Raw genomic sequence first — 27,606 nt, 5'->3', positions numbered from 1 at the left:
CACAGTCCGAGGGAGGGGCTGGCGGCAGCACAGACGCGGAGCAGCGGGAGAGGGAGCTGCGTCTTTGTGTGTTTTACATTAATTGAATGTTGCTTATGCGGCTTGTGTAGGGACTTCAGTTGAGATTCAAGCTAGCGATGCGCTTTGTCCAAACAGACGAGATCTTTTCCACCTTGGGGGCGTCTCGGCGCCAGTGAGCGTCCTGACATACGGCGCCTGATTCAATACATGAAACAGAATTGAAAACCTGACAAATGCTATTCTTGCCGAGTCATCTGTAAAGCGTTTCATTCAAACAGTTTTCGTAAGAAACAGAATGAATATAGACACCCGTCATGTTCCCCCTCTCTGTGGCTACAAATAAGAATGTCTCTGAAGTGAAATTAAAGGTTACAGCTGGGCGTCTGATGAAGAACATCAACTTTGCCTCGGGTAAGAGACGTTTCCCTGTTGGAGCCGCATTTGTCGAGACCTGCCGCTAAAGTATAACAGGTTCAGATCCTGAGGTGAATTTACATTTCTCAAAGTCAGGTCCTGGACAGGAAGAAAGTACATTCAAGAAAAAAGTAATAAAAAAAGGGATATGTGCAGAATTAACATAAAAGGCAGGTTTTCATCTGCTGGCTTTAAAACGGAAAGTTTTGGAAAAACTTTTTGACTTTGTTTTCCTCCCTGGGGTTGGCAGGTGGGACAGGTGGCTCCCTCCCAGCACATTGTGGAGCTGCTACATACTGAGAGTGACTGACAGTCATAAGCTCTCCCGGCTACCTACACCTGCAAAGAAATGTGACAAAGACTTCAACAGCGAGGCTTTCTGTTTTTTGCTTTTACTAACGTATTTTGGTCTCGAGGTTAACGGGACATGATGAAACCAACAACACGATATAGGACAGAGACGGCGGCTCCGTTTAAATTCAGAGAAATGGCAGATACGGAACCGTTTTACCAAGTTAAATTAGCCGAGTTAGCCGCAGGCGCTGTCCAATTTAGCGCAGTACGAGACTAATTGGCTGCCGGAGAGACCGGGGGGGGACGTCGAGGTCAACTTAACAGAGGTGCGTCTCAAAGTGTTGAATTCAACGAAATGTTTAGAGGACGATGACAGTGCACGTATCGGTTTAGTGGTAGAGTCATGGATTTTTTTCAGCACTGAGCAAATTTTTTTTTTCCTGAGCGCACATTTCAGCACTGTGAGCAATTCGCAACCACGCGACCTGCCGAAAATGACCACAAGCCTGCGTTAGCCACAGGGGATTCAAAGAGATGACAGCAAATGCATCAATATGTATACACGGTTGATATTTATTCAATATCCTTTATAATGGCTGGACTTTGTGAACATTTTAATGATGGTGTTTTACCAGTCAGTTTAGTTGAACTTAAAGGATCTTTGTTGAACTTCAATAAGGGGAGGTTATGACTGGTTCACTGGTTATGACTGATAATGATATATATAAAAAAATAAAAGTATCAAAGGTGTTTAGTCATTTCTCAGCAGGTACAACATTTAAGTGGAACTTCATTGAAAGAAAAATGCTAATGCAGTGCTTAACAATAAGTATAGGCCTATTAAATTGACATGGTGTCATTTTTCCTAAAGGTAGCCTATATAAACAATTTAATAACTTCATATTCTTCATATTTAAATATGTCTGAAAGTTTTATCCTACCTGTGTCAGTTTGGACTATTTCATCTAGCCCAGGGGTCAGAAACCTTTCCTATCCAAAGAGCCATTTTGCCCTATTTTCCACCAAACAAAAATCGTCTGGAGCCACAAAAGCTATTTGATATCATAGCTAATAAAGTTTTATATATAGTCATAATAAATATACACAAACTATTGTTTGTTGTATTTATGAAATTATAGAACAAGAATAAAGACAATTCTTGACATTGTATTACTATTTTACCTGTTATAACTATCAAGAGGAGAGAAAACAATAGTCATGTGTCGGCTACATTGAGGTCAATTAAGCACACTATCTATGCCGGCCTTGATCCCTCCTCATATGTATGGCTCGTGGGATCCAGGGGTCGTCCTGTAACCACAAGGTAGCAGGTTCGATACCCGTCCTCCTCACAGTGTGCATGTTGAAATGTCCTTTAGCAAAACACTGAACCTGCACTTGCTCCCCGGGCTCTTCACCGCAGCCCACTGCACCTAGAATGCTAAGTATGGTGTTCATGTGATAACTTATTATTTAAATAAAATAACTCTGAAATAAATAGGCCATGTCCACACTACTGCGTTTCCATTTAAAAGGCATATCTTTTGATACATTTCAGAAAATGCTGTGTGCTTGTTCAAGACTCTTTCGACATAAAATATTTTGTTGTTTACTAATTTCTCGCCACATATCAAGCAGACAGGTCAGCCAGCATCGTTGGCAGTGAAAGCAAATGAATACGTGCGCGCAGAATTAAACTAAAAGTATTAAGTAAAAGTATTTTTAGCCGTGACTTTTCTTTCTTTTTTATCATCCGTTGACAGATTACTTAGGGTGGGGCTCTGCATATCATGAGTAGCCACCTGCAGGGAAAGACGCTCGACAGCGACGTGATAGGATGTGACGCACTTTTAGTTAAAAACTAAATCGAAACTCTTTTTTTTCAGTGTCACAGTATCACCCCAAACTCCAAGATAAGAGGTGTTCCCTTTGGAAGATTGTCCACAGGGCAAAACAAAAAAGATATCTTTATTTGTTGTCAAAGCCTCAGTGAGCCGCACCAGAGGGGGTAAAGAGCCGCATGCGGCTCCGGAGCGGCGGATTGCCGACCCCTGATCTAGCCACTCATGTTTGAACGTTAGGCAGACCTTTTTCTGGGGCGCCTGCTCTGCCTTTCTTTTCGCCATGGTAGCCTATAACTGCTGGAGCAGGGCCCGCCAAGAGGAGCCTAAACAGCGGCGGCCCGAGCTCATGTGGCGCTCTGGGCGAGCTTCACTCCTGGCGCCCGGAGGAGGACAGCGGGGGTGCTAACGGAGGCAGAGCGCTAGCAGAGGTACAGAGAGCGCATGTCGAGAAGCGGGACGCTGATTGGCCAAGAAGACTCGACACGTCACATCAAAGATCGTATTATTGTGAAGATGGCTCACTCCTATCTCAGAAACACTGGCGCAAAAAAGATTTTTAACCCCTGAAAAAAAAAATCGTTTGTGCGGTCTGAAAAATCTATTGCGCGGCCGCGCACGCGCGCAGCTTAGAGGGAACACTGCTCACAAGGCTGGATAATCATGAACATTTCCAGCCCAGTGTTGTGTTTTTTGTTGATCTTGTCCGAACTGCATGTGGCCAACGTGTGCAGCCTGTTTGATGTGTAAATGGCCTGCGTGGGGGAGGGGGGTGCTGAGTGCCGTTCTCTTGTTGTTGATGCATTTAACAGTGCTTTAAAGGTCACGCCAGAACAGAAGAATGGCTGTCTTCACTCATTTAGCCCTGAAACTGTCACTCACTGTCTGCTAACGCGATGTGGGGGGAAGTGTGCGACATGCTCATGGTGGGTGTGTAGTCCTGGATGTCAGCCTGACAACTCAGCTTCAAATTCATCAATAACACACACGCACGCACACAGTCAGTCAGTCCCCAGCTATTCAAAAAAAAGGGGTCATCCAAAGATGTAGCAATTCTCAATATTTTTAGTGTTTTTTGAAGTGTGAAGATTAACACGAAATAAAACATCCTCCGAAACAATTCATTTGTACGGCTGGGACACCTACGCACCTCGTAACCGGGCCTGCTCCTGGCAGAGGTGGGTGCTGCAGTGTTGCCAATTAAAGCGCCGGCTCATTAGAGAATCTGCTTAAGCGAATTGACAGCCAAAATAGTCTATTCGCTTTTTTTTTTTTAGGGTGGGAGAAAGGCCTGGCAGCGAGACACTAAAACCAGAGCTAATGGCCAATTTACTGCATTAAAAATGAGGAAAACTTTCAAAAGTATTTCCACTGTACAACAGGTACTGTAATGATGTAAAATTGAGGGGGGAAACCACACCAGCTGTTTCATGGATGAATGGCATAATCTTTTTTTACCTGTTTTCGAACCTCCTACTTATGAGTGTGTTTCTGCATTGTGACGCAATTAAAACCCGTTAAATATTTTACACAAATTGGTCCAAGACACAGGATATATATATATATATATATATATATATATATATATATAGTGTTTAAAAGGCAGTGAGCACGGCAGACTCTCCTGTCTAACCCCAGACCCCCACCTCCAGGCCCCTCAGTTAAGTCTAGCAGTGTATAGTGGATGTGAGAGGGTTGGAGACGAGGTCAGAACAAGGATCACCAACTAATTACGGCGCGGAGGCACTCAGCCTCCGTCAGATTGTTTAGAAAGCATTGGGGGGAAACATGGGCTTCCCTGGTGCATTGCGCGTAATTAGTTTGAAGCCAAGGTCACAAACAAACACCAGCGCAGGGGGACAAACAACATCCGCACACAAAGACGCTCCATTCTTCTCTCTCCACTTCCTCGGCTTTCCAGCTCTCTCTCCGTCTTGCTCTCTCCGGGGCAACAAGGCACAGCCTCTATTAATTTCCTAAATGAATAGCCAACCAATTGATAGTTATTTATGGATGATCACGTTTTATGCACACCACATGCTCCCCGCTATTAATTACATTTAGTGCGTGGCTGGGCGATATATTGACTTTCACGACATTGGGTGTATTTTGAAATCGCAAGTGTATTAAACAACATAAACTATTAGGAATGACCTATTAAAACCCTCTTTCCACACCGAAACGTCACCTCGTCTGAAGATTCAGGCTTTTTCTTTCACCCCTAAAACACTTATTCCCATGCAACAATAAGCATATTGCTGAATCAATACACTTAAAGACTAACTGCTGCGGCCATCCTCTTAAGTGTTACTTCAGATTAGGGTCATTGACCCGACCGGAGGAGACGTGCCAGATGCTTCTTTAACTGTGCCAGGAAACAATGATTAGAGTAGCTGTGCTAAAACATGGTCACGGAGACAAACAGTGACACCCAGGCCACACCTATTAGAGCCAAACAGACCTATGATATCAGCAGTAAGTCAAAAGGTACCAAAACGTGGCACAAAAAAAAAAACGTGGAGGGCAAACAAAGTCACAAAAAAGACATATTTCAAAACCAAGGCAGGATGGTAAGTGACGCTGTGGTGCAAATCTACCGCCAATGCAGGCAGGCACGTTTAGAGTTGACAGATGGCTCAACCATGACCGCTGAGAGAGAGGTCGATTCGTAGAGCTGATGGAGGGGGTGAAGGGTTTGGGAAGAAATGATGAAACAAAATGAAGTTTGGTGCTGCGGCCTGTATGCAATTATGTGGCCTCCAGACACTGCAAGCCTGCTTCAGAATATGCAAGACAATCACATTTGCTGCACCCACACAGAAGAAGCTGCTTTGTCCACAGGCGGGACTATAACGTCGAACAACGGGTATAGAAGGATCTTATGAGTGTCATGCGCACGTGCACTGAACCGAGCAACAACACAATCTGCATTGTCATGTGCGTTTAAAAGCTCTCCTCGGTGATGTTACGCACATGACAGGGATAACATTTATGGTACAAAGCAGTGCTTTCTTCTTGCAAAACGTGGTGAGGAACACCAGACGCAAATGCCAAGAGAATCGAGTTTTCATTAAAACAAAAATTATGACCGGTGTGTTTACTGCATGCCAAATTAAATCAGAGCACAAAAGGCCAAATTGCCTCTAGAGTTACCATACGAGCGTGAGCAATTGTCAGCTGTGAGCCGCTGCAGAATGAATATAGGGGAAAGACTTGCAAAAAAAACAAAACACATGTGCTACACTGAGCATAAATATAACCATTTAACTGAGTCTGCATGTGGCACTGGGTCTCCTCACCCAACACAACCCTTATGTTCCTGGTGTTTGCTCATGTATGCCTTGGATATGCAATAGAATATGGCAACCTGCACACGTTGCTGTGTATACACATTTTAAACAGGCTTCATTGCCTCGATTCAAAAGGAGTGAAGAGGAAAGCTGCCTGAACAGCAGTGATCTGAATCCAGTTCTCTCCAAATGTTAACGACATGGGGAGATCTTCAGTTTTAAGATACCATTGGATTGCACATTGTGCAGTGCAGCATGACTCAGTGAGTGTGTACACTTAAGTATACTGTACCTGAGAAATATGTAAAAGTGCAAGAACGGCAATCAGAATAAGACTTTAGCTTAAAAAGTCCAGACTAACATGCCGACCAGCGAAGCACATGGCTTCCTGTGATGTGACAACGGTTGCAGAAGCCGCGAGCGCCACCGAGGATCAGCACCTCGGCGTGGAGCTGCACACGGCTTCCAGCCGCTCGCCTCCAGCTCCGTTTCGGTTCGATGGTTTGTGTGGTTGGGAGATCTCACCCTTGGGTTACCATCCGACCCGCCTCATATTAAACTATAGACACTGTACTCGCAGCGCTGCGAGCCGACTGCACAGTTCCTGACTCGTGCAAACAGGTGGGGCGCTGAGGTAAACAAGTGGCCGTGAGAGGAACTCTCGTCTCTATTAAGGCCAGATCGGAGAGGCGAGTGAGAGAAATGTAGAGAGAGAGGCTGGTGTGAAAGCATACGTGGGCATTTGGAGTTTGTTCTAAGAAAACCAACATTCTTTTCAACACATCCGCATGCTTACCTGGATGCCGTCCAGCAGTTTGCTCATGCACCAAAAGCTGTCCGCCTCAATGTTCCTCAGAGACTCTTCCTGGAGACTTGACACGTCAAAGTTTTCCACTTCCTCCTCTGGAGAAGACAAAAGGGGACAAAGAGAGGGAGTGAGAACTAAGCCGTGCAGGGGAATGAGATGGAGAGAGAGAGAACGAGACAGGTGAAAGAAAATGTGAGGGGAAAATGGAAGAAAAGTGGAAGGGGGTGAAAGAAACGGAGCACTTCAGGTCAGCCGGCACAGCAGGGGCTCGGTCATTAGATCGCCACTCAGCGGCAGGAAAACAAGAACATGAGGTGCGGACGGGGGGAGAAACTCACCGGGCAAAGGGGAGAGGTGAGGGTTGTGAAAAGAGACGCATGGAAAGGAACGGCGCAGTGGAGGCAGCGCGGCGTCGGCTGAGCGCGTGGGAAGAAAATGAAACTAATAGAGCAGCCGAATGATTAGAGTCACAATATGTACTTTTCAACAGAGTGAGTGCGTTTAACTAGTTTTTTATTCAGTTTGCTCCATCTTCAAACTTGCTGGAAGTACAATTACCACTCCGAATTAGTCACGAAACTAAGTGAAAAAAATATACATATAAATATACACATCTTATTTCAGCATCATTTTATGCATATCTTTTCTCTCGAAATGCGTCGCTGCAGACTGCACAGAGGAAACGGTTTCCGAGCAGCGAGCACCCCGAGTTCACCGTCATCTCCAGCGGGCGACTTCAACGACGGGTGTCATCAGATGTCATTAACGGCAGCAGTGTGTGACGGACTGCAGGGGCTCTGACGGGCTTCTGACAAGCCACTGACAGCCAGTGGGGAGGAGATGGGACGAGACTGATTAACAATGATCTGCAGAGAGACAGAAACTGGAGAGAGAGAGAGAGAGAGAGAGAGAGAGAGAGAGAGAGAGAGAGAGAGAGAGAGAGAGAGAGAGAGAGAGAGAGAGAGAGAGAGAGAGAGAGAGAAAGAGACGTGCTTGCGTGTGTGTGGTCACATTGGTCAAATTTGAGTTATGTATTTGGGTGAGTTCTTACATTCCTAATACAGACACGTGCACACGCACACACACACACACACACACACACACAACCTGGCAGATCTGCTTGGTATCCTTGGCAACCCCAGTGGAATGTTGTAAAGGTTGTAATGAGCATGCTCAGTCTGTCTGACAGACAGACGGCGGGCCAGGAGTATAAAGCCAGTTACAGACGAGGGTGTGTGTGTGTGTGTGTGTGTGTGTGTGTGTGTGTGTGTGTGTCCAGCCGTGCGCTCTCATCATTGTCTTGTCTGCTTGAAGTCCGGAGAGGATGGATAGAAGCCGGACAGAGAGGCTTACGGTCTCCCTCGTTTCAGTGAGAGGCAGATCAAGGTGTCCAGAAACAGTGTTCCCATAGCGAGCAGATCTTCAATGCCAGATACAGAAGTGGTCAGGGGGCTAGACGGCGAACAGACGTCTGTGCTCTTCATCGCCACAATACGATCACGAGCAATGCGATGTCACGCCGCCGCAGGCCGCACATGACAGACAATCGCACCGCAAACATACCGAGATATATATATAATCTCATGAAATCCAATTTTTTGGAGCGACATCTAAATAGAAAATAAAAAATAAATCAGACAGCTGATGGGGTGAAAGCAATATTTCGTCTCTGCTTAAATTGAGGCTACAGAAGAAGTCAACTACAATCAGCTACGGATAAATGCAGCGCTGGCGCAGCTGTTGGAACCGCGCAGAGACAAAAGTGGCCGCCATCTGACCAATTTGAAGTCAGTATTCGGTTTGATAGCTTCTCTAAAGCGACGCAGAAGACAATGACAACAGATGAATGCAGCCCCCTCTCTCTCTGGGCAACAGTGATGCCATTAAATTTGGAGCTGAAAAGATTGATTGTAAACAGGCGGACTGGCAATCCGCGTGGTGTCGTTGCTGATTAACAAGCTGGTGAGAGTGCCGCCGCTCCGGCGTTCTGGGGGACCTTGGGTATCCCAAAGCCTCAAATCAGTCTTTGTCGTGGCTGAAGCCCCGTTGTCGGGCTGGGCTCCAAACCCAGACCTCGACTCTGGAGCAGATTAGAAGGGACGGCTTCCAGGAGTCCAGTGGTCGCGCTGGAATTGGGCATAGCTCATCACAATAACAAGGACACACAAGAGGAAGGGAGGCCGCGCGGCACTAGATCAGTGCAGCCGGCTCACAAGGCAACAGCGCCCCCTGTGGTCGCCGGCGGACCAGCTGCTGACCCCGCAAACTGGCTATACACTGATGAATGCTTTAAAAAACAGTCGGCGCTCAGGTCATTAGTCACTTTCATGGCCGGGGAGTCCAGACAGCTCATTCTGTTCACGGTTTAAAAAGAAGAAGAAAAGAAGGAGAGAAATAAAACATTTGTGTGCTGAATGCCTGATGATATTACAACCTGTGGCTGGATTTCAGTTATATTCATACATATTCACTTGATCCACCTTCAAACTAGGAGCGCTTTGGTGACAAAAATAAAAAAAGCAACACGAGGCCACCTTGAATGCCGCAACAGGCCGTTTGTCTCAGTTGACCTGCCTTCAAAAAGAAGAAACCGCTAATTGCTTTCAGTGGAGGCGGAGCCTATTCTCTTGGCAATTTACTTCTGGAGCGGTGCGTCCCGCAACGAGGCTGACAAATGCATGTCTGGGACATGATCCACAAATAAGAACACGGAGAGTTTCTGGAAGTTCAAGCTTCGGCGAATTGGGAGTCTCGGTGGCTTTAGTTCCGCGTGAGAGGGACCTTCTAAAATAACCTCCCTCTCTCTCGTCAAATGATATTCAGAGAAAGCCGGTCTGACACAAACTCACCTCTGCAGCAGAAGCAAACTCGTTTGATGCAGCCAGCGTCAAACTCCCACGTCTGTGCACAAACACAGATGCGTAGGCCTCGGAAGGTGGGCGTCGTGCGAACAAGTTAGCAGGATAAGAAGAAAAAAAAAAGCACAGGATGCGCGGGACCTGCAGAACTCGAAAAGGGCAAAGGAAAGGAAGCATCGCATGATTGCGAAGCGGAGAGTGAGAGACTTCACATTGTTGCTTTGAAACCCTTTATTTACAAGCGGGAATGTTTAATTTAGGAATGCAAACTTTTCACCGACAAGCCCAATTTAAGGTGACCTATTATTCTCTTCTTGGCGTAGTTTCAGCTCTGCCATCAATCTGCCGCCCCCGTCTCTTTTTATACCTCAATTTCCCTTTTGATAGTCTGTTGATCTCACCTCAACGCTTCCCCTCCCTACTCTCCCTCCCTTGTTTCCTCCGTTTTGACGTCGCTTCTGTTGCTAGTGCTACCCTGCCTCTCCAAGCTGTTCCCTCTCCCCGGCCCACCCCTCTCCTCGCCCCCCCCTCTCATCCCATTGGCTGCTGAGCCAGTTTCCTGCCAGGCCTCGGGGCTTATTTCCTGTTTGTCCTGGCGCAGGGGGCAACTTGTCCAGGGAGACCAACTGCTTGGTCGCTGCCAGCTGTGAAGCACTTGGCACAGCTTGGCATGCAGAGCCGGGGTTACACCTCCGGAGACCGAGCGCCGGGCGCCTACATACACAGCCACGTGCACGCGCTCGCGAGTATACACAACACGTGCGCGCAAGTGCTGCCATCTGCCCTCTACAACTATGGGCCACAAGGTAATGTGATGTAAGATGATAAACGAGCTAGTTTAGCCTGATGTAATCATAAAGCGTGTGTGTCCCGAGTGTGTGTGCGTGGGAGAGTGTGTGTCTTTGCAGACAGCAATTGGCAATAAAAAACAGTCCCGTTTGACAACCTTCTGTTAGTTCAGATTAATCACAAGCAAACCTGAGTTGTGGACCGCCGGAGCAAGAGAGCGAGAAAGAGAGAGTTTTAACACGATTTCCTCATCCAAAGCTCATAAGATCACATGAAGTGATGCAGTCATTACTTATAATTTACAGCGGCGGTTCGGGTTAAATCTAATGAATCTAACGACTTACAATTCGGTTGCCAAAATTCCAAACATGTCACCATCCACTTCCCACCTTCAGAACGACACCCAGGTGACGCAGCCTCGACAGTTCAAAATGAGACACATGCTAGCTGCTAGACATGTCAGACTTCCACCTTTCACTCGGGCTTCTGGAACAACAACAACCGCTATCTCTCCACTAGTGTGATAACACCGTTGGTAATGAGAGCTGAACATTTTTATTTTATTTCCTTTCTCCCAGGGTGGTGACAGTCATACTGCCGGATAATTAAGAAGAGCGTCGACCTGTCACCAACACATTGGGAGCAGGAAAGCACACGCAGGAACACGAGGGAGGAGTGCGTTACGAGGACGGAGAAAGAGAAGGTGGAAGTGATATGAGTCATGGTTGGTTTTTTTACCGCTTTGGGTTCATGAAACTAAGAAACTTATCTTCAGTCTCCTGTCTAGTTCCCTCCCTCCCCCCCAAAAAAAATTATCAAATCAATGGGACGTTATCCAGTGTCTTCATTTCATAGTTTTTAGAAGTTACAAGGTTTCTCTTCAAAGTGCAGCACGAAGCTCACTCATTGAAAGCGCTGAACTTCAGCCTCGCCGGTGATAAGGAACGCTTTGGGCCGGAAAATATACACAATCACTCCAACAATGTTCTCATCTCCCGCTATCTGCACTATAAGCCATGTGTCCATACATCAAACAGCGGGGCCCCACAGCTGCTGGCGAGATAATGCAAGTCCTCGACATCAAATGGAATACGGCTATTAATACCATATCTGCCTATGTGCAGACACATAATGATCCACTTGGCCCCGAGGGAAGATGGTGTCTCGTACGAGGAAGCTTTGAGTGTGTAACGTTGAGTGAGGGCCACACTGCATCGCATCAACTGTTGCTGCTGCTGCCAACATCTCTTTTTCCCCACCGGGGCCCCTCACCCCCCGCCCCATCGCCGCCCCGTGGGATGTTTGTGTGGCACGGATGACAATGCCAGGGAGCTGCGGAAGACTTTTGGCTGAGGGACGTTAAAGGTCGATTTGCCAAAACCTCATGGCATGTAATAGAAAAGTGGGGACATGAAACCCAACGGCTGTGGATGGATTTACATGAATCCATTGATCTTATTAAGAGGGTTACTTAAAAGGACATTTAGGAGGCAGAGAAGAGCTCATGAAAGGTAGTGTAGGATCCAGGGCGTTGGGGGCATTATTAGTACTTTTGGACTGCTCGTCACACAAAAGAAGCGACTTAAAATACACCACCTTGGTTCCGGCAACTTATAATGGACATTTAAAAAAAAATTTAAAAAAAGGAGTAGCAGAAGAATGGCTTCAATTGAAAAATAACCATTTGTTGAACCCCTACTTTGATCCACACCAAAAGCGCCGGAAATTACTGTTATTATTGTGTCACAAAGAAGAGATCGAGAGAAGTCTGTCTGGTAAGACGGGTGTTGATGCTCGTGACTTCACCCAAACGAGCGACTTGCTTGTCGTTATCACCGTGCCACGAAAAAAAAGCGTCGCTGAGGGCCAGCTTGTCCCCCACTAAGTCAAGTGTTTGTATTTCAGGATTGGTACTTAATTAGTGTTCAAACAACATTCATGGAACCAGCCGCCTCTCAACTGACTATTTCTTTCAGGCCATATAACACAATGCGTGTCCTTCTCCCTCTATAACCAGTGTACACACGCATGAGCAGGTTTATGCGTCACACTCCGGTTTCATGTCACAAAATGGCTTAAAAGTAAGCGCTTGAAGTAGATAATGTGAGGGACTCAATCATAAATGCACTGTTTATAGCCTGCTGCTTTTTACAGACACACGTTAAAACATTATTTTTTTTTTAAAGCAAGCAGGATGTCCAATCCACTCGAGGCACAGTAAACCCGCCTGGCTAATGTTCAAGACACATTTGGGAGCGGTGGGAAAGTTTCCAGAGATGTAAGTGAAGGATCAGTCCATTAAGTCATTAGTGTGTGTAATCTGCAGGCTTAGTTAGGAAAAAGAAACATTAGGGCGAGCAGTAATAGGCAGACATTATGAATGACAGCTGACGCATTGAAACACACGGCATGCGGAGGCCCGCGCCGGCGCGTACATGAATATTTGAGCGAACACGTGCGAGGACACGGGCGCGCGAGTGTCCGGATCCTCCGCATGCGCATGGCTGAGTGTGTCTTTGTGCGCGACGGGCGGCTTTGTTGCAGACGTGCGCACATATCTGAAATGTGTATGAGTCTTTGTGCGCGAGCGTGATGATGCAACCTCAAACACCACACACCGCCGCAGCGCGGTAAGATGACTGTTTCAATTGCCTCCAATTGCATCAGGTCAAGCGGAACGCGTCTCTCTGGTGACAGAATGATAAAAACAGATTTTTTTTTTCTTTCACAAAATGAAAGGGCTGACGGAGAGAACGAGAAATAGAGACTCGGAGAGATCTGAAGCTCCTCGGTGAGAAGAGCTTCAATTTATGGCTTTTTATAGTCAAGTAATTAACTTAATCTAAAAATATTCAATAACCCCTGCGATTATTCACAGAAGATAAATCACTTTTTGACAGAACTATTTCTCGGGATCATTTCGGAGCTCTATTGCTTTTTATCAGGACCAATGAGGAAAATCTCTGGTTAGACGGGGAAATAAGATCAGGCCGGATGCAGATGAAAGCAAAGCTATTGATTTTTAGCTTTATATATATATATATATATATATATATATATATATATATATATATATATATATATATATATATATATATATATTTATATATATATATATATATATATTTATGCTATTGTCAAGCACCGACAACGGTCTCCGTGGTTTCAGCGGTCATCTCAACACCCGAGGCCAAAACATGGAAGGTTTCCGACACGCCATTAAAAATGACAACAAATGCGCTACAATCCAATTGCAAATGGTTATCGCACGGCTTGAAGAGATTTCCCATTTCTGTAATCATGTTTACGCTCCGCAATCTTCTTGTAGGACTGAAAATAATTACCACATTTGTGTGCTGTTCTCTGATTTTAGTTAACTACAGCATGACTCCCCCAAAACATAATAAATGTAATTCATCTTAAATAGCTTAAACACTTCCTTCACCTCACCCCCCCGGGCTGAAACCACATCCTATGTCAGTAGCCGAGTGTAGTGTAGTTGCTTTAAGTCTGTCGTAAACAACCTGCATTTGCCAATATTCCCAAAATTGTATTTAATTAAACAAGCTTTAAATAGAATACAACAAATTTGTCAAATTAAGGCATATAAGTGCTAAAAAGGCAACGGTTTTCCATAATGGTCCTGTCCTGCACTAAATTACTACAACAGTGACTGCTGTGTCTCTGCAACATATTTAATTATATTATTATATTTATTTATTATAATTATAGATAGATATTTCTTATATTAATAATCGTACATGTTTAACCTAAGACTAAGAACATTCACCCATCTCTCTGCTTTCCATGTGCTTTAATAAAAAGCTTGTTCACCAATATTATACCAATGCTGAACTCTAGTCCACTCAAACACAAACAGGCAGGCTTAAGAACGTACACACAACTTGCTGCTGAATAATGAAACCTATTATCAAAATGTAACCATTTTCATCATATAACACAACCTTAAGTAGGTTATTTATATTTATAATAGAGAATGATGATTCATTATGATGTACAGTATTTGTATCTGTAAGCTAAGCATTTGTTTTTCTTATTAGGACTAAGGAAATAGAAACTGCTTGGATTTTTTATTGTGTCATGAAGTGCTTCTCCATCCACATACTTTTATATGCAAAAAAAACTAAATTATACATCTGGACACTTTTTCAAACCGCTGTAAAGAGTTTCCAACTTCGTAGGAGAATACAGAGTGTTGTTGTGTTTTAAGATGCGAGAGAATCAGATCAGTGGTGCCGTTTCATCTATTGGTAACAATATGACTTTGAAGTATTACATTTAAGAATGGAATTTGGTGTGGCGTCTTGTTACCTTTTAGGACTGTATTTCTTTAACAGGGAAACTAGTTTGGTTATAATGTTCAGTCACAAAATAGTCTTAAAAAACAACATGAATTAGGATTGTGATAAGGTCATGGACCGTGATCCTGCCTGGAAAAATAGAATTGAGATTTTATATTTTTGCCACATCGCCCACCTCCATATGAGAATACTGAACCTCTTTAAGGAGAAAGAAGTAGACACTGAATGCAAAGTGTCAACCATCAAAAGTCTGAAGGAGAAGAACATATTTCAGGGGAATGAAAAAAAGAGACATTTATAGAGAGAAAGGTGGAGATAGACCGAGACTGAGGGTCAGAACCACACATCTGATTCAATTTCTGCCCGTCCAAATGCTATTACTTAACCCCAGAAACATGGTGATTGCGTTCTAAACCAAACAGAGGAGTGGAGCCTGAGACAAAGCTCCAGCGGGTAAAGAGATAGAGAGAGACGGCGTCAAAGAAAATTGAAGAACAAATCTCAAACAAACTGCCTGGGGGGAGAATAATGCCTACGCCGAGTCAATAATCTCATCCAATGATTAAAGCTGGAGAAATTAGAGAAAGCAAAAGTTGATAAGGAACAAAGTAGAAAAGACAGTGTTGCTGCTGGAAGACAACAGCTGTGTGCGGGCAATCACTAAGAAGCTCCTTAGAGCTCGTTTCAGCCGTTAATCAGAGGGAGACTTGGAATGAAAGGCTCGACCATCAGCGGTCAGGCCATTGGGAGAGAGAGACGCCGATATTAGTTAACCACCTCCTGGCCGACATCCACTTCACGGATTGCTCAATCCATAGACGGGCCGACGGGCAGATGAGGGGATTCAAAGGAGGAGGGGAGAGGAATCACTTTCACAATAAATGCCTTCTAGGGAATCACTAGTTCTTAAACGTAAAGCTGCCATAAAAGTAATCGGTTAGTCGGGCTGGACGGAATAGTTTGAAGCGCCATTCAAAGAGATGAGTCAACAGTCTAATGCTGCGCGGCTTCTTTTTATTTTGGTATTCATTCCGTTTAAACCTGGTATTTATGCAGAGTTGCAGATGAAGATTACGCTACACTAAAATTATTTGCATTATAATACTTGTAGGATTCCATCGGTAGGTGGGATTGTTTCCGATTTGTGTGTGAGCGTCTGAATAGTTCAAAGGTTCAAAATGTATTGACAAAAAGATAGATGCAATAATTTCCAAAATTCACAACGGGTTTTTATCTGAAGCAACATTTAAAAACACACAAGGGGAGGCTTGCATCTGAACTATCGGGTCGGACTAGCAGCAATCTAACAGCGGCAACAATTGCATTAATATAATAACTGAAAAATATTTTCCCCCCCTTTAAAAAAAAAAAAAAAACCTCAATAGAAGCGTCTAATTAAAAACATTTAAAAAAAAAGAGAGATACGGTTCAGCCCTATTAGTTGCATTAACAACAGAGTAAACAGCTTCCATCTGTTAGGTGACGTTAGCACCAGCAACACTGCCGTGACAAAACAAACACCAAATGACAGCGGCTCCTCTGTCACCGACTCCAGAACATACCAAGGCTTCAAGGATTGGCGCTTTCTCTCGATGACCACGCATGTTGAGCCAATCGTCCCGCAACAGCAGAGCACTGTAATCCCCGGGTGCGAGGATGCAACTGAAATCCAAATGAGCGGGGCACAGCATGGCACAGCATGGCTCACTGTGCCACGGCTAAGGCGCCGTGCCAGCAGACAGACAACAGATCAGAGAGGCGATATGAGAGTAATGCAGGGAACAGACGGGGAGATTAGACGGACAAGACAGCCGGACCATGCGACCGACTGCTGAAAGGGCCAAAAGTGAGTGCCTGAAGTAAAGCAAAGTGCAGCTAACTGCCAAACGAGGGCGTACCACTCTGGGCAGAATGCTACTATTACATTTCAGTCGCAGAAGTGAAGAAATCCTAATTCACAGACACAGTTTCTAGTGTCATCCAGTGTGATGAGACTCTCCCTCTTATAGGAGGCATCGGCTTCGGTCTGTGTGAGTCTGTATTCGTAATAGCTCACCTCGCCAGTCTGAGCCCTGTGTCTGTGTGTGTGTGTGTGTCTGTGTGTGTGTGTGTCACGCTCCTGCAGGCATTTCATCACAGCTGACTGACAGTACGTTTCCATCTTCCAAGCTTTGTCCCTGGATGCCCCAACAAGCCAGTCTGTCTGCAATATTGCACCCCTCCTCTCTCCACACTCGCATCACATGTGCACACACACACACACACACACACAATGCAGAGACTGTGTGTGTGTGTATGCACGTGAATAAAAAGGTACCTGTCGCACCTCGACTTTCTCAAAGAGACATCCAGCCGAGCCCTTTCTCTCCGTTCTGAGGCCTTGTTTAAAGTGTGGTTCTATATGGTGATATAGGTGCGACCACACGTGTTCGAAGAGCAAAAAGTGTTCGAAGTGGTTTGAGCTCCGCTACACTGTCTGTTGGTTGTGCGTGTCGAGCATGAGCCACGACCCATTTCAGGTACCATCACATCAGAGCCTTTTCAGGAAGCATAACAGAACCTGAAATACCCAATTGTTCCCCGGGGATGAAATTGAGTCACATTTACATTAAAGACATTTGTGTTGTACATTGTTGTACATTTATTCACAATATGCCAGTATTTCAGTGCCATAAGTGTTAAAGTAAGAATTATGGTAAATGAGCAACTGTTGAACGTTTATATATATTTTAAAATAAATGTGTTTTCTTAGTTTTTCCTTGTTGTAACAATCCGTGGCCCCAGAACCGAGGTACATGCATTGCTCAAAAGAAGTGTAACTGCCTACTTTTGTACCGCCAACAGATCCTCTCGTCCCAATGTGTGGTAAAACGTTCCCTGGTGTGCAGTAAAACGCAGCTATGTGCTGTGACAACTGTGGCGACGAAAATAACAAATATTGGCGACATACACGTTGCATAACATAGAACAAGTCCATGCATAATATAGGCTGCACTACTTACACTGTTCACCCAGGTTTTATTCAAATGAGTGAGAGAGTAGCAAGAATGTGTGTGTGGCCAAAGCTGGAGTTCGTAAAAGCAGTAATAAAATACACACGTTTGAAAACCTATAGCCTAAATGCATCAATTTGGAGCACTTTCAGAGCAAAAATTAAGATTTAAAGAACTTTGTACTCTTGTCAACAAATATTTAGGCTACACTCAAGTACTGGACTTAAGTGGATTTATGTTTTATGTAGCGCTCTACTTCTACTCCACTCCATCTCAGAGATGTTAGTTACTCGCTGCTTTGCTGATTCAGATACTTCATATACAACATAAATCAACTGATGAACTAGAACGTATCAGTAAGTATATCATTATATAACAGAGTTGGCGCCGAACTGCAGAGCTGACACGGACGAAGCCACAAGCCTCCTTCGCCCTTTTCAGCCTTCCCAAGCCGCGTGCGGCGAGTGTCGGCCGGCGCCACCCGTTGAGTGTGACAAAACTTTTGGTTCATTAGGAAACTGTGGTGGGACAAAATAAGACTATGACGGGCTGCCAGTCTAGCTAATTAATGAGAAACACAGAGTGACCTAAAGCTCTTACTTCCTAAAAGCTGCATGTATAATTTACAAATGTGCCCTAAGGAGACAGAAGTTGCCTTCTCATAAGCAAGTGATGAAGAGGATAAAAGGAACGCCACTTTGGGCTGGTGAAAGCCTGTGGAGAAAAGACAGACACACACACACACACACACACACACACACACACACACACACACACACACACACACACACACACACACACACACACACACACACACACACACACACACACACACACACACACACACACACACACACACACACACACACACACACACACACACACACACACACACACACACCTATCAGGACCTCCATCACAGGCACATTGCTCTTTTTGCTGCCCGTCCACTCCTTAATAACCACAAGGACACATTTCCAAAACCTTTCTGAATCTACCGATGGCCCTGGCTGGTTAGTTGTGTGTGTAGATGTCTTGACTTCCATTTTCAAAAAGCCCTTCTTTAGTACTTCACGTTGCCATTTGGAGACGAGCCTCTGCTTCTGTTGCAATAAAACACATTTAAATTTTAAAACATACTTAACCCAGAACATTTTATGTTTGTCCTCGAGCTTCCTTCCTCAAGGGCTCCCGCTCGCTAAGCAAATTGTCCCACTTGTACAGGGACAACAACATATGTCGACAAAATGGTAGAAAGACATTTGAGAACTGAGAGCACTTTTGTCAAATGCTAAAAGAGAATCTGCACTTCTTTTCTTCTGTTCATAAAAAACTGCAGAGTGGTGTTTCTTTCGCTGGGAACCTGCAGCTGCTTACATACTCAGCTAAGGAGCAACATTAAGATGCACTTGTAGTAGTGTTTCTGGACAAATATTCACTATATTAACTATATATCACATTCAACGACAGCAGTTAACTTATTTATTTACTTAAATCCAGCCAGAACATTCATATATCTTATTTGTACGCGTTTAAATAAATAGCAAAAAGCGTAATTCACTGTCAGAAGGGAGCGAGCAAAACTGAAGACATACTGTTCATCTTTGAACCAGAAGCACAGTAAATATGTGAAACCTTCGGTTGGGCATTCAAAAAGGACAAACCATGGGAAGCACCGCTTACCCGCAGTGGCGGACAACACACTCAAGAGTTAATTGCTGAATTCTTCAAGAACAATCCATGCAGCAGAGCGGCTGTTGCTAGCCCCTTTCTGCCTGCGATGACAAGCAGAGTTTCACAGCGGAGGATGGTGAGCGGGTGCACCGGGCCATTCATCTCGTCGTTGATGGGAGGAAGGACTGCCCGGCTCGGCCGCTTCTTGACAGCATGGGGGCACTTTCCTAGTCGGTCATTTTCCCCCTTTTTGAAAATCTTATTTTCCTGCTCTGTTGTTTGTCCCGCTCTGTCATTCTCCTCGCCCTCGCCCTCACTCTCTTTCTTTCTTTCTTTCCTTCTCTCAAGCCACATTGTCGCGCTGCCAGGAGACACTCAGGCTGCTGTTATATTCCACTACTTTGTCTTCATCCTCGCTGTGCGTCTGTCAAACCCTCACCTCTATGCATTTAGTTTATAAAATAAAAAAAGCCACTACCTCATCTCTCACCCCCCGTCTCTCTAACCCGCTCCCTTGTCTTCATCTTTCTATCTTGGAGTGGATCCATACTTAGACACTGGCATGCAGATTACATTATGGATCCGCTGGCCGATCAATGGCCGCTCCACATTAAAGGAGGACTGGCCCTGCTCCTCGGCCCGTCACGGCCCATCCTGGCCTTAATTAGATGACTTTTATTGTCGGCTAATGGGAGAGGCGCTACACTATGGGAGACCGGGGGCAGGGAGAGAGACAAAGGCAAAGCAATGGCTCACAGGTGGAGAACGAGAACGATAGACTCTCCGAATCAATTTCTTCTTGGACACAAAGGGGGCCTTGCTGGGTTGCTTAACAGTCCAGGTGGATACACAACAACTTTAGTGGTATTTTTTTCCTTCCCTGGCATCAGAAGAGTTTATCAATAATCTCCCAATTGGAACTTTTCAATGTGGATTAACAGTCAGGCGTTAATGAAAGTTGGTGACGGGGGGGAATGGGGGAGTGCTGTGCAGATGGAGTGGTTAAGTGGTCGGGCCTTCACTCTGCGTTGCATCATCAAAAGGTAAATGGAGTGTGTGGCAGCTGAACAAGCACTGCAGTGCCAGACCAAGGCTGTTTTCTGACTCAGAGAAACAAAGCAAGAGAACTAAAAAACTAACTAACTAAAAGAAACAAAGTGACAGATATGAATAGTGGAACAAAAGGAAGACGAGTAACGCAACCAAACAAACATATGAAGGCGCGTCTCGTGGGCAGCAGAGTGTGTGAGATATTAGGTTTCTTTTTCCTGCCCTAACCCTACAAACAATATAGGAATCAATCCATGGAGGATCTCAAAAAGACTAGATGAAGACATTCAGTAGAGAGATGGAGAGGAGAAAATAATGGTAAATGAAGCAGCTGCAAACAGGTCAAAGTCTTAATCAGGTTCCCAATCAATGAACTCTCATCCTCATATTGGCTGTCACTCAAATTCCCACGGCTTCCGACTGTTTCGACACCGACGGTGAGGGAAAACGTGGCTCGCGGTACATTTGGCTGCTTTGTCGCTCAATTTAGCTCCGCAGGACATGAGCCGATGTGGGGTTTTTCTTTTCTTCTGCTGCACGCTGATCTAAGCCTCTTTCTCACCGACTGCACTCCTCGTTTAGTTTTACAGCTTTAATGGCTACTGATCGGGTCACTGTACCATAATATGAACTATCAAGGCCCACTTCCAACAACAGCCAATGTTGAGTCCATTAAACAGACATCTGCAGAGTAGACTTTGTGCAGGACATAAACGCACAGGCCCTTTCAGCCCCAGATATACACAAGATAATGTGGTTACTGTGGCGTCTGCCGGTCTCATCAGTGTTCTTTTCAGATGCAGCAGGCAGTGAAAAAGCTCTAAAAGAAAAAAGGCACTGTAAGCTAACTGTTCCGCAACAAACGGCAGAAAGACAAAATAAGCAATATGGTGGAGCATGGAGCAGCTAAAGAGCCGATCTCTCCCTCAGGAGTTGGTGGAGACCAAAACAGAGCTAAACGGGGTCAACGTTTTGACTTAAATCTGCCAGGTGGCTAGAAATATGACTCAGAATGAGCGCTGACGTTGCTCCCCATTTGCTCTTGTGTCTTGAAATGCTCATGCCGACATGTCGGTGTTTACAACTTGTTTGGAGCTTAATCCTACTGCCAAAAGCGGCGCCAAAACATCTGTTAATGCAGATTTAATCAACGACGGTGAAAAGTATCAATGATTATCTCCTGGCGCTAGGATACAATTGAGCATTCTTCACTACGAGTATTCCTCCCATTCTACAAGAAAGACGAGAAGAAAAAGAAAAAAGGGAATTACTACATTCATTTTTCTCTACGTCTAGGGCCCGGGGCTGTGTTTCTTAAGAGGGCAGTGTTCTCGCCAACTCGGGATCGAGTAAAAGAAAAGTAAGACAAATGGACGGTTCTGGTGTTTGTCCTACAAACGCCTTCGACTGTTACTATTTTTATACTTGTTTGTGTAAGAGGTATTCAGCCAGCATGTGTACATCGCCCACGGGGTGTGAGTGTGTGTGTGTGTAAAATGGTATACATTTCTAATCATTCTTAAAGGAATGAATTCTGACTCGAGAGAATTAACTATCGTCTTGCTTTCACCACACACTCATGAGCTCACGCACAAAGGAGGGAGGAGATCGAGGGAGGGAGGAAAAGGGAGTGCAATGCAGTAGAAGACAGAAGAATGGATGGCAGAAGAAGAAGAGAGGGCACGCGAGCACGTCTCACACTTCCTACCACGTCCACAAAAAGGAGCAGAATTAGTCCTACCTCATGAAAGAGCCGAATCTCTCTCCACGTCACAAAACAAGAACACCTAACAACAATAACAACGACAAACAACGAGGCGCACACCAACCCAGCATGTGAGATGCCAGCCAGGCACGTTTGAAGGTGGCTGTGTATGTTATCAGAGGCTCATCAGCGCATGGAGATGCAGGGGAACAAAGAGCGGGGTGACGCCTTGAAGATCTGACAAGAGTGTGATTCGCCCACAGAGAATGGTAAAGAGAGAGAGAGAGAAACAAATGCAGGGATGAAGACTGTAGAACACAACAGGGATAGAAAAGGCAGAAGGAGCAGGAGAACGAACCATGACAATACAAGGAAAAGAGTGGAAAAAAGTGAGGGACAAGAGAAGCTAAACAAAGAGAGAACTGCCGGTCCTAGCTAAAACCAATGCAGTCCAATTCAACAGCGCTGTTATAAATTCTACCGTAACATACATTTTTAACGTTGGTTTAGGGTTTGTTGTCGATCCACCTTCATTGCGGAGGCTGTAGTGTATTGTGTGCCACCGTGGCGTCGTGTTGCACGATGCGACAAGCACTCATTAGTTTGGAGTAAGATGCCGCGTGCCCAACGCAGCGCAGGGTAACACAGGAGTCAGGGAGTCCAGCCGGGTGTGAGCGCGCTCCCCACCACTTCGCCTGTGGGTCCTAATTGTATCGCTGTGACCACAGTTGGAGTGTCTGGAGTGTGCGAGGCGGTCCGCAGAGCATTGCCGTTTCCACTCGGCGGCTCCGATTTGAGCTTCCGAGAGGCCTCGATGGGCCAAATCACAGCACGAAGAAAACGCAGCGTGTGTACGTGGGACGTATGGAGAAGCTCACGCCACAGAGGACGCATGCAGCAACGTATGGCCACTTAAAAACCTGGGGGCAATTCCCACTCGCTTGCCATTGGGAGATTTTCACACCGCTTATCACAGATAGAAGAGGAGTGTGCGGCAAAATTGCTTCTTAAAAAACATTGTTTTCTATATGTTGTGGAAAAAAACATAAGAACAACCCCCAATAGGTGATTGAAAAGGTTTCTTCGAAGAAAAAAATAAACAGAAATGTGCAATAAGAGGATATACCAGGGGCCTAAAACATTACGGGATTCACCCCTGAAAATAACCCAATAGAGGATTCCTTGACTGAAAAACAGAGCATTAACTAAATAAGTTATGCACCTCTGGTCATTTTATGATTCTAACAACAGAAAATGGTTTTAAAAAATGTAAAGTTACAAATAGCATGTGCCAGGTTCAAATCCAGCCACAGGTTTCATTAAACGTATCACATGTCTTTTCTAATAAAGGAAGATTACTCGGTAAAAAATACTCAACAGCCGTAAACCCAGCCATAAAATTAAGTTTTTAATCTGACACATGTGCTGTGAAATAAATGATGGACGGGAGGGCTCTGACAGACGAGCACATGGAAACAAGAGCAGACTCAAGTGTTTGGCAAATCAAAAGAAGATCGGGTAGATGGAAGACGGGGGGGATGTAGGAGGAGTTCATTGGACAGAGAGTTGTAGGATTAGAGACGGCCTTAAGGGTTAATTCCCTGTCACGATGTACCAGTGAGTTAACCAGCAGGTCAGGGAACAAGAGACGACTGATACTCAAATCAATAGCGCATCACATAAAAGATTTAGGGAGTTTTTAAGTGGAAGTGGACAGGAGAGGGTTGGCACTTACCGATGTACTCAAAGACGTAGACCACAAAGAACGGCGTGACCAGGTCGTTGATGCCTTGCACGTAGCCGCTGGCCGGATGGCGGATGGCCCAGATGAAAAGGATCCGCTCAAAGATCTTTCACACAAACGCACACAAGAGACATGGTGTCAAAAAAAAAACAGCCGCTTGCAGACAAGACACATCTACATCACAGACACTGATGCACAAAAAGGCGAGTGCAGTTAATAACGATGTGAGAGAAAAACAGTAGCAATGGAGCAGCTAGAAGCCAGGAAATGTTTGGTTAAAAAAAAAAAAAAAACACGGCAATTTGTCAATCCTGTCAAATTTTCGCTCGATAAACCAATTCATGAATTGATTCTTCATTTCCCTCAAAAATGTTCCGTCGATAATGAAGCATGTTCACCGACACCTTCGATGGTTAATCTCTGACCGCCCAACATTGGGCCTTTCGGGATGTGTGTGTGTGGCGGCTGTAGGAATCAGAACAATGACAAGCTGGTGAGGATGGAAGCAGAGTCTGGCCGGAGCACTGCGGATGAGGGTATTGATTCTTTTTGAGCCGATACTATCTCGGTTTAAACTTTACGAGAGCAATCACCTCGTGTTAGATGATTACGGCATTAGAATGTATGTTGATGCGTTAGAAAAACAACCTTGAAAAAGGTATCCTGTGGAATTCTTTGCTCGTATCGTTCACAGCACTGGACGAGCAAGAAAAGGGCGGCAAGCGAGGGAATACAGACTTAACAATTCAGGATTTTAATCATTTATTTAAAAAAAAAAAGTCTGCTTTGCAAATGTTTTAACAGGAAGGAAATGCATTTAAAGCAAGCAATGATCCTAGTTTAATTTACCTAAACGTGGTGTATGTGCTATTTTTTGTTGGTTTTATTCCACCGGACCTCCTCTGAATTTATCGTCTTTATATCTGTTGTGAAACGAGACACACTGAAAAAACTCTGCTGTTGTTGTATTGCAATTAGGTGGAATCGAGTGAGCCCAGTTCAAATGTGCTTTCCATTTTCTCTTTCAGCGCAGAGCAACACCCTCAGTCTTTGCTTTTTCTCAGCTGCAAATGAATTTCTGGCTTTGAACTGTATTCCCTGTTTTGGTGTTGGACTCCTCCTCTCTTTGTCTCTGTCTCTTCCCCTCTGAGTCCGTCTCCTCCTCCATTTTCCTCTCTCGCCCCGATTCTCAATATTTTTGCGCGGCAAACACTTCCATCTTCGTTATGGGTGGCTGTTTAATGCCTTCAGACCTCGTGCATCAGAGGAGGCTTGATGTTCAGCTTGTTTTTCCTTAAATGGATAAACCCCCCCTGCTGTAACACACCCACCGAGCACTTTCTTATGTGTTGGAGATATGTCATGTCCCTTTCACTTTCTAAATAACCTCATAGCTCATGGTTTTATGGAGAGAGGAAAAAAAAGGCAATGTTTTTCTATTTGAAGTAATTCAATCAATGTTGAGATGGCCAGAGAGAGATTGGCGAGATGCGAGACTCTCTGGCTTTCTCCTCAAATCCCTTCAGCAGCCTCCACACCTCCTCGTTCTTTATCAAAGCCCCATCTATCAAACATGGAGAGGTGCTGCTGCTCGCAGGGCGAGCGGATAATGGGACTCTCCTTTTGTGCAGCCTCAAAAGCTGACATGCATATGTCACGCCGGGCGCCGACACACCGTAACCACTTCGAGAGAACGCGCACACACACGCACGCCTACTGCGGGGCGAGGGCGGGTTTTGTGTGAAGACGGAAGGTGCGTAGGAGCGCCGCGCTTCAAACGCCAACCAGGCAACACTTTCTTCAGGTTTAAACAGAGTTCACGCCGTCCTCGACAGACGGCAAGCTACGTCTCAGTCGCCAAAGTATGTTCATCGCGAAATGGATTTGAGATGCTCCGCCAGACGCCGTGGCTCCATCAAATTAGTTCCAGGCCCCGAGGAGCCCCGAGGAGCCCCGAGGAGGGTATTCTCCAGGGGCAGGGAGGAAAATGGATGCAACAAAATGGCTCTAATGATCTCTCTGTCAAAACATCAAAGGTTCAATCGCCCAAATATCCCATGTTCATCAACAACCAGTCTAAAGGTGTGCTGTGGCAGAGAGGGATAAATCCCGCCCTTGCTCCCGTAGTTGCACCTACGGTGTATGAATGTTAGATAGTCCTGATGTGGCACCTTGCATGGTAGCTCCTCTCATCAGTGGGTGAATGATTCCTATGTAAAGCGTCTTTGAGTATTCAGAAAAGCGCTATGTAAAATCAAAGAATTATTATTATTTGTTTACAATTTAGAAGCGATAACAAAATGCTTTCTTTTCGCGGTTGGGAACTTGTAATTGCTGATTATCAACTTCTGTGAACACCGCATTGTTCTCCAGAACGATAAGAGGAAAAATAAATAAATCAAACACTTATATCTCACTTAGGAAATCAGAGCAGAATTGCTTCAATATCCCTCTCTTTCCCCGAAATGGAAAAGACCGTTGACTGCCTTCCATCTCGACTAAATCTCTCCAAACAAGTGAATAAAATGAAGCAGAGGTGATTTTCAGGTGGCGCCGCGGAAAACATCATATGTAGAAAAGAAAAAAAAGAAGGCCTTTGGAGTCTGTTGCATACCAAACTATGCGAGGTGCACGCTGCTCGAATATAATGGTGGCTTTTCTTTTCGCATTCAAAGAGGGGCGAGTCGGTGTGTGGGGACGAGACGAAGAGAGAGTCAAGGGAGAGGACACGTACGGCAGTAATGCATCCTCCACGTCCCTCGTCTGATCACATTTCCCTCCCTACAGCCCCGAGTTGCATCCCGTGCAAGGCGGGTGCAACGGAAGGTGCCGCTGCCTGTGGCACTGTGTGCGACTGCGTTTGTGGGTTAATGTGCTCGTACGCGAGTGTGTGACACTGGTGAACGCTCGCATGTCTTCTCCCTTTGTTTATTTCCACGCGTGTACACGTCTGTGTAGGTGTATACTCGGAGGAGGTCCAGAGAGCCCTGGCTACCTCATTATGGGATTTTTCTATCTGGCTTTTCAGCTCTCTGCTTCTCAGGCCACTGGTTCCACGTGTGACAGGACCTCCCAGAAGCACTGAAATAATAAGGTAAACCTAACCTCGTATAAATGAAGGGAATTAAGTTAATTTCCGTGTTAAGTTGCGCTGGGAAGCTGCGCTGATAGTCCCTCAGGCCGGCTGAGGCAACTTCCCACACTGTTGCAGAGACAAAAGTGACTTGCACCACATTTACATTTGAAGTATTTAAGTAACAGTTAACCAAAGCGGCTTACAGCGATTTAGTAGTTAAGGATTCCAGTAACGTATACCTCGCCGTATGTTTTTCCTAATGTGCCCTAACTACCGCCGATTGTTATTGTTTTATCAAACATGCTGCTGAACAGGGTTTTCAGATAATTAGTTCTCATATCCCCTAAAACGCTCGACTGCAACAGGAAATGCGTTGTTGGGTAGCACTCGCAGAGCAAAGAACGCTCACCATGCAGGCGGAGAGGTTGTGTGTCTGATCACATGCACGACTGCAGGTAGTAAATAATTCTATATGCAACCTTAGTTTGTGCCTCTGTGTGTGCATGTGTGTGTGTGTGTGTGTGTGTGTAGTCATGCCAGACCATGCAGTGTTTCGTAGCGAGGGTTTTCCCCGTTTCAAACTCTGAGTCAGACAAACTTTCTGACCTTTTTAAATCCCTTTGTGTCATTAAAAGCCACGGTCATTTCATTTTTAAAACCTGACATTCGTCACTACTGTCCCACAATTTGATGACGTCACCACCCACATCTGCCCAAAAAGCGGAGG

General features: G+C 45.1%; 1 protein-coding gene across 1 annotated transcript in view; it reads right to left on the bottom strand.

The window, feature by feature from the left end:
• The window catches only part of tbc1d22a (TBC1 domain family, member 22a), a gene marked incomplete at both ends in the record, with an annotated part of 108,694 nt that overhangs the window by 48,468 nt on the left and 32,620 nt on the right, over positions 1 to 27,606 (bottom strand). Inside the window, 2 exons of the mRNA XM_079236345.1 lie at positions 6,657 to 6,763; positions 23,795 to 23,909. Coding sequence (XP_079092471.1) covers positions 6,657 to 6,763; positions 23,795 to 23,909 — 222 coding nt within the window. The remainder of the gene's footprint in view (positions 1 to 6,656; positions 6,764 to 23,794; positions 23,910 to 27,606) is intronic.

The sequence above is a fragment of the Taurulus bubalis genome (assembly GCF_910589615.1).
Source record: "Taurulus bubalis genome assembly, chromosome: 20".
Taxonomy (NCBI): Eukaryota; Metazoa; Chordata; class Actinopteri; order Perciformes; family Cottidae; genus Taurulus; species Taurulus bubalis.
The sequence above is the reverse complement of the archived record's forward strand: the minus strand, read 5'-3'. Positions and strand labels throughout refer to the sequence as shown.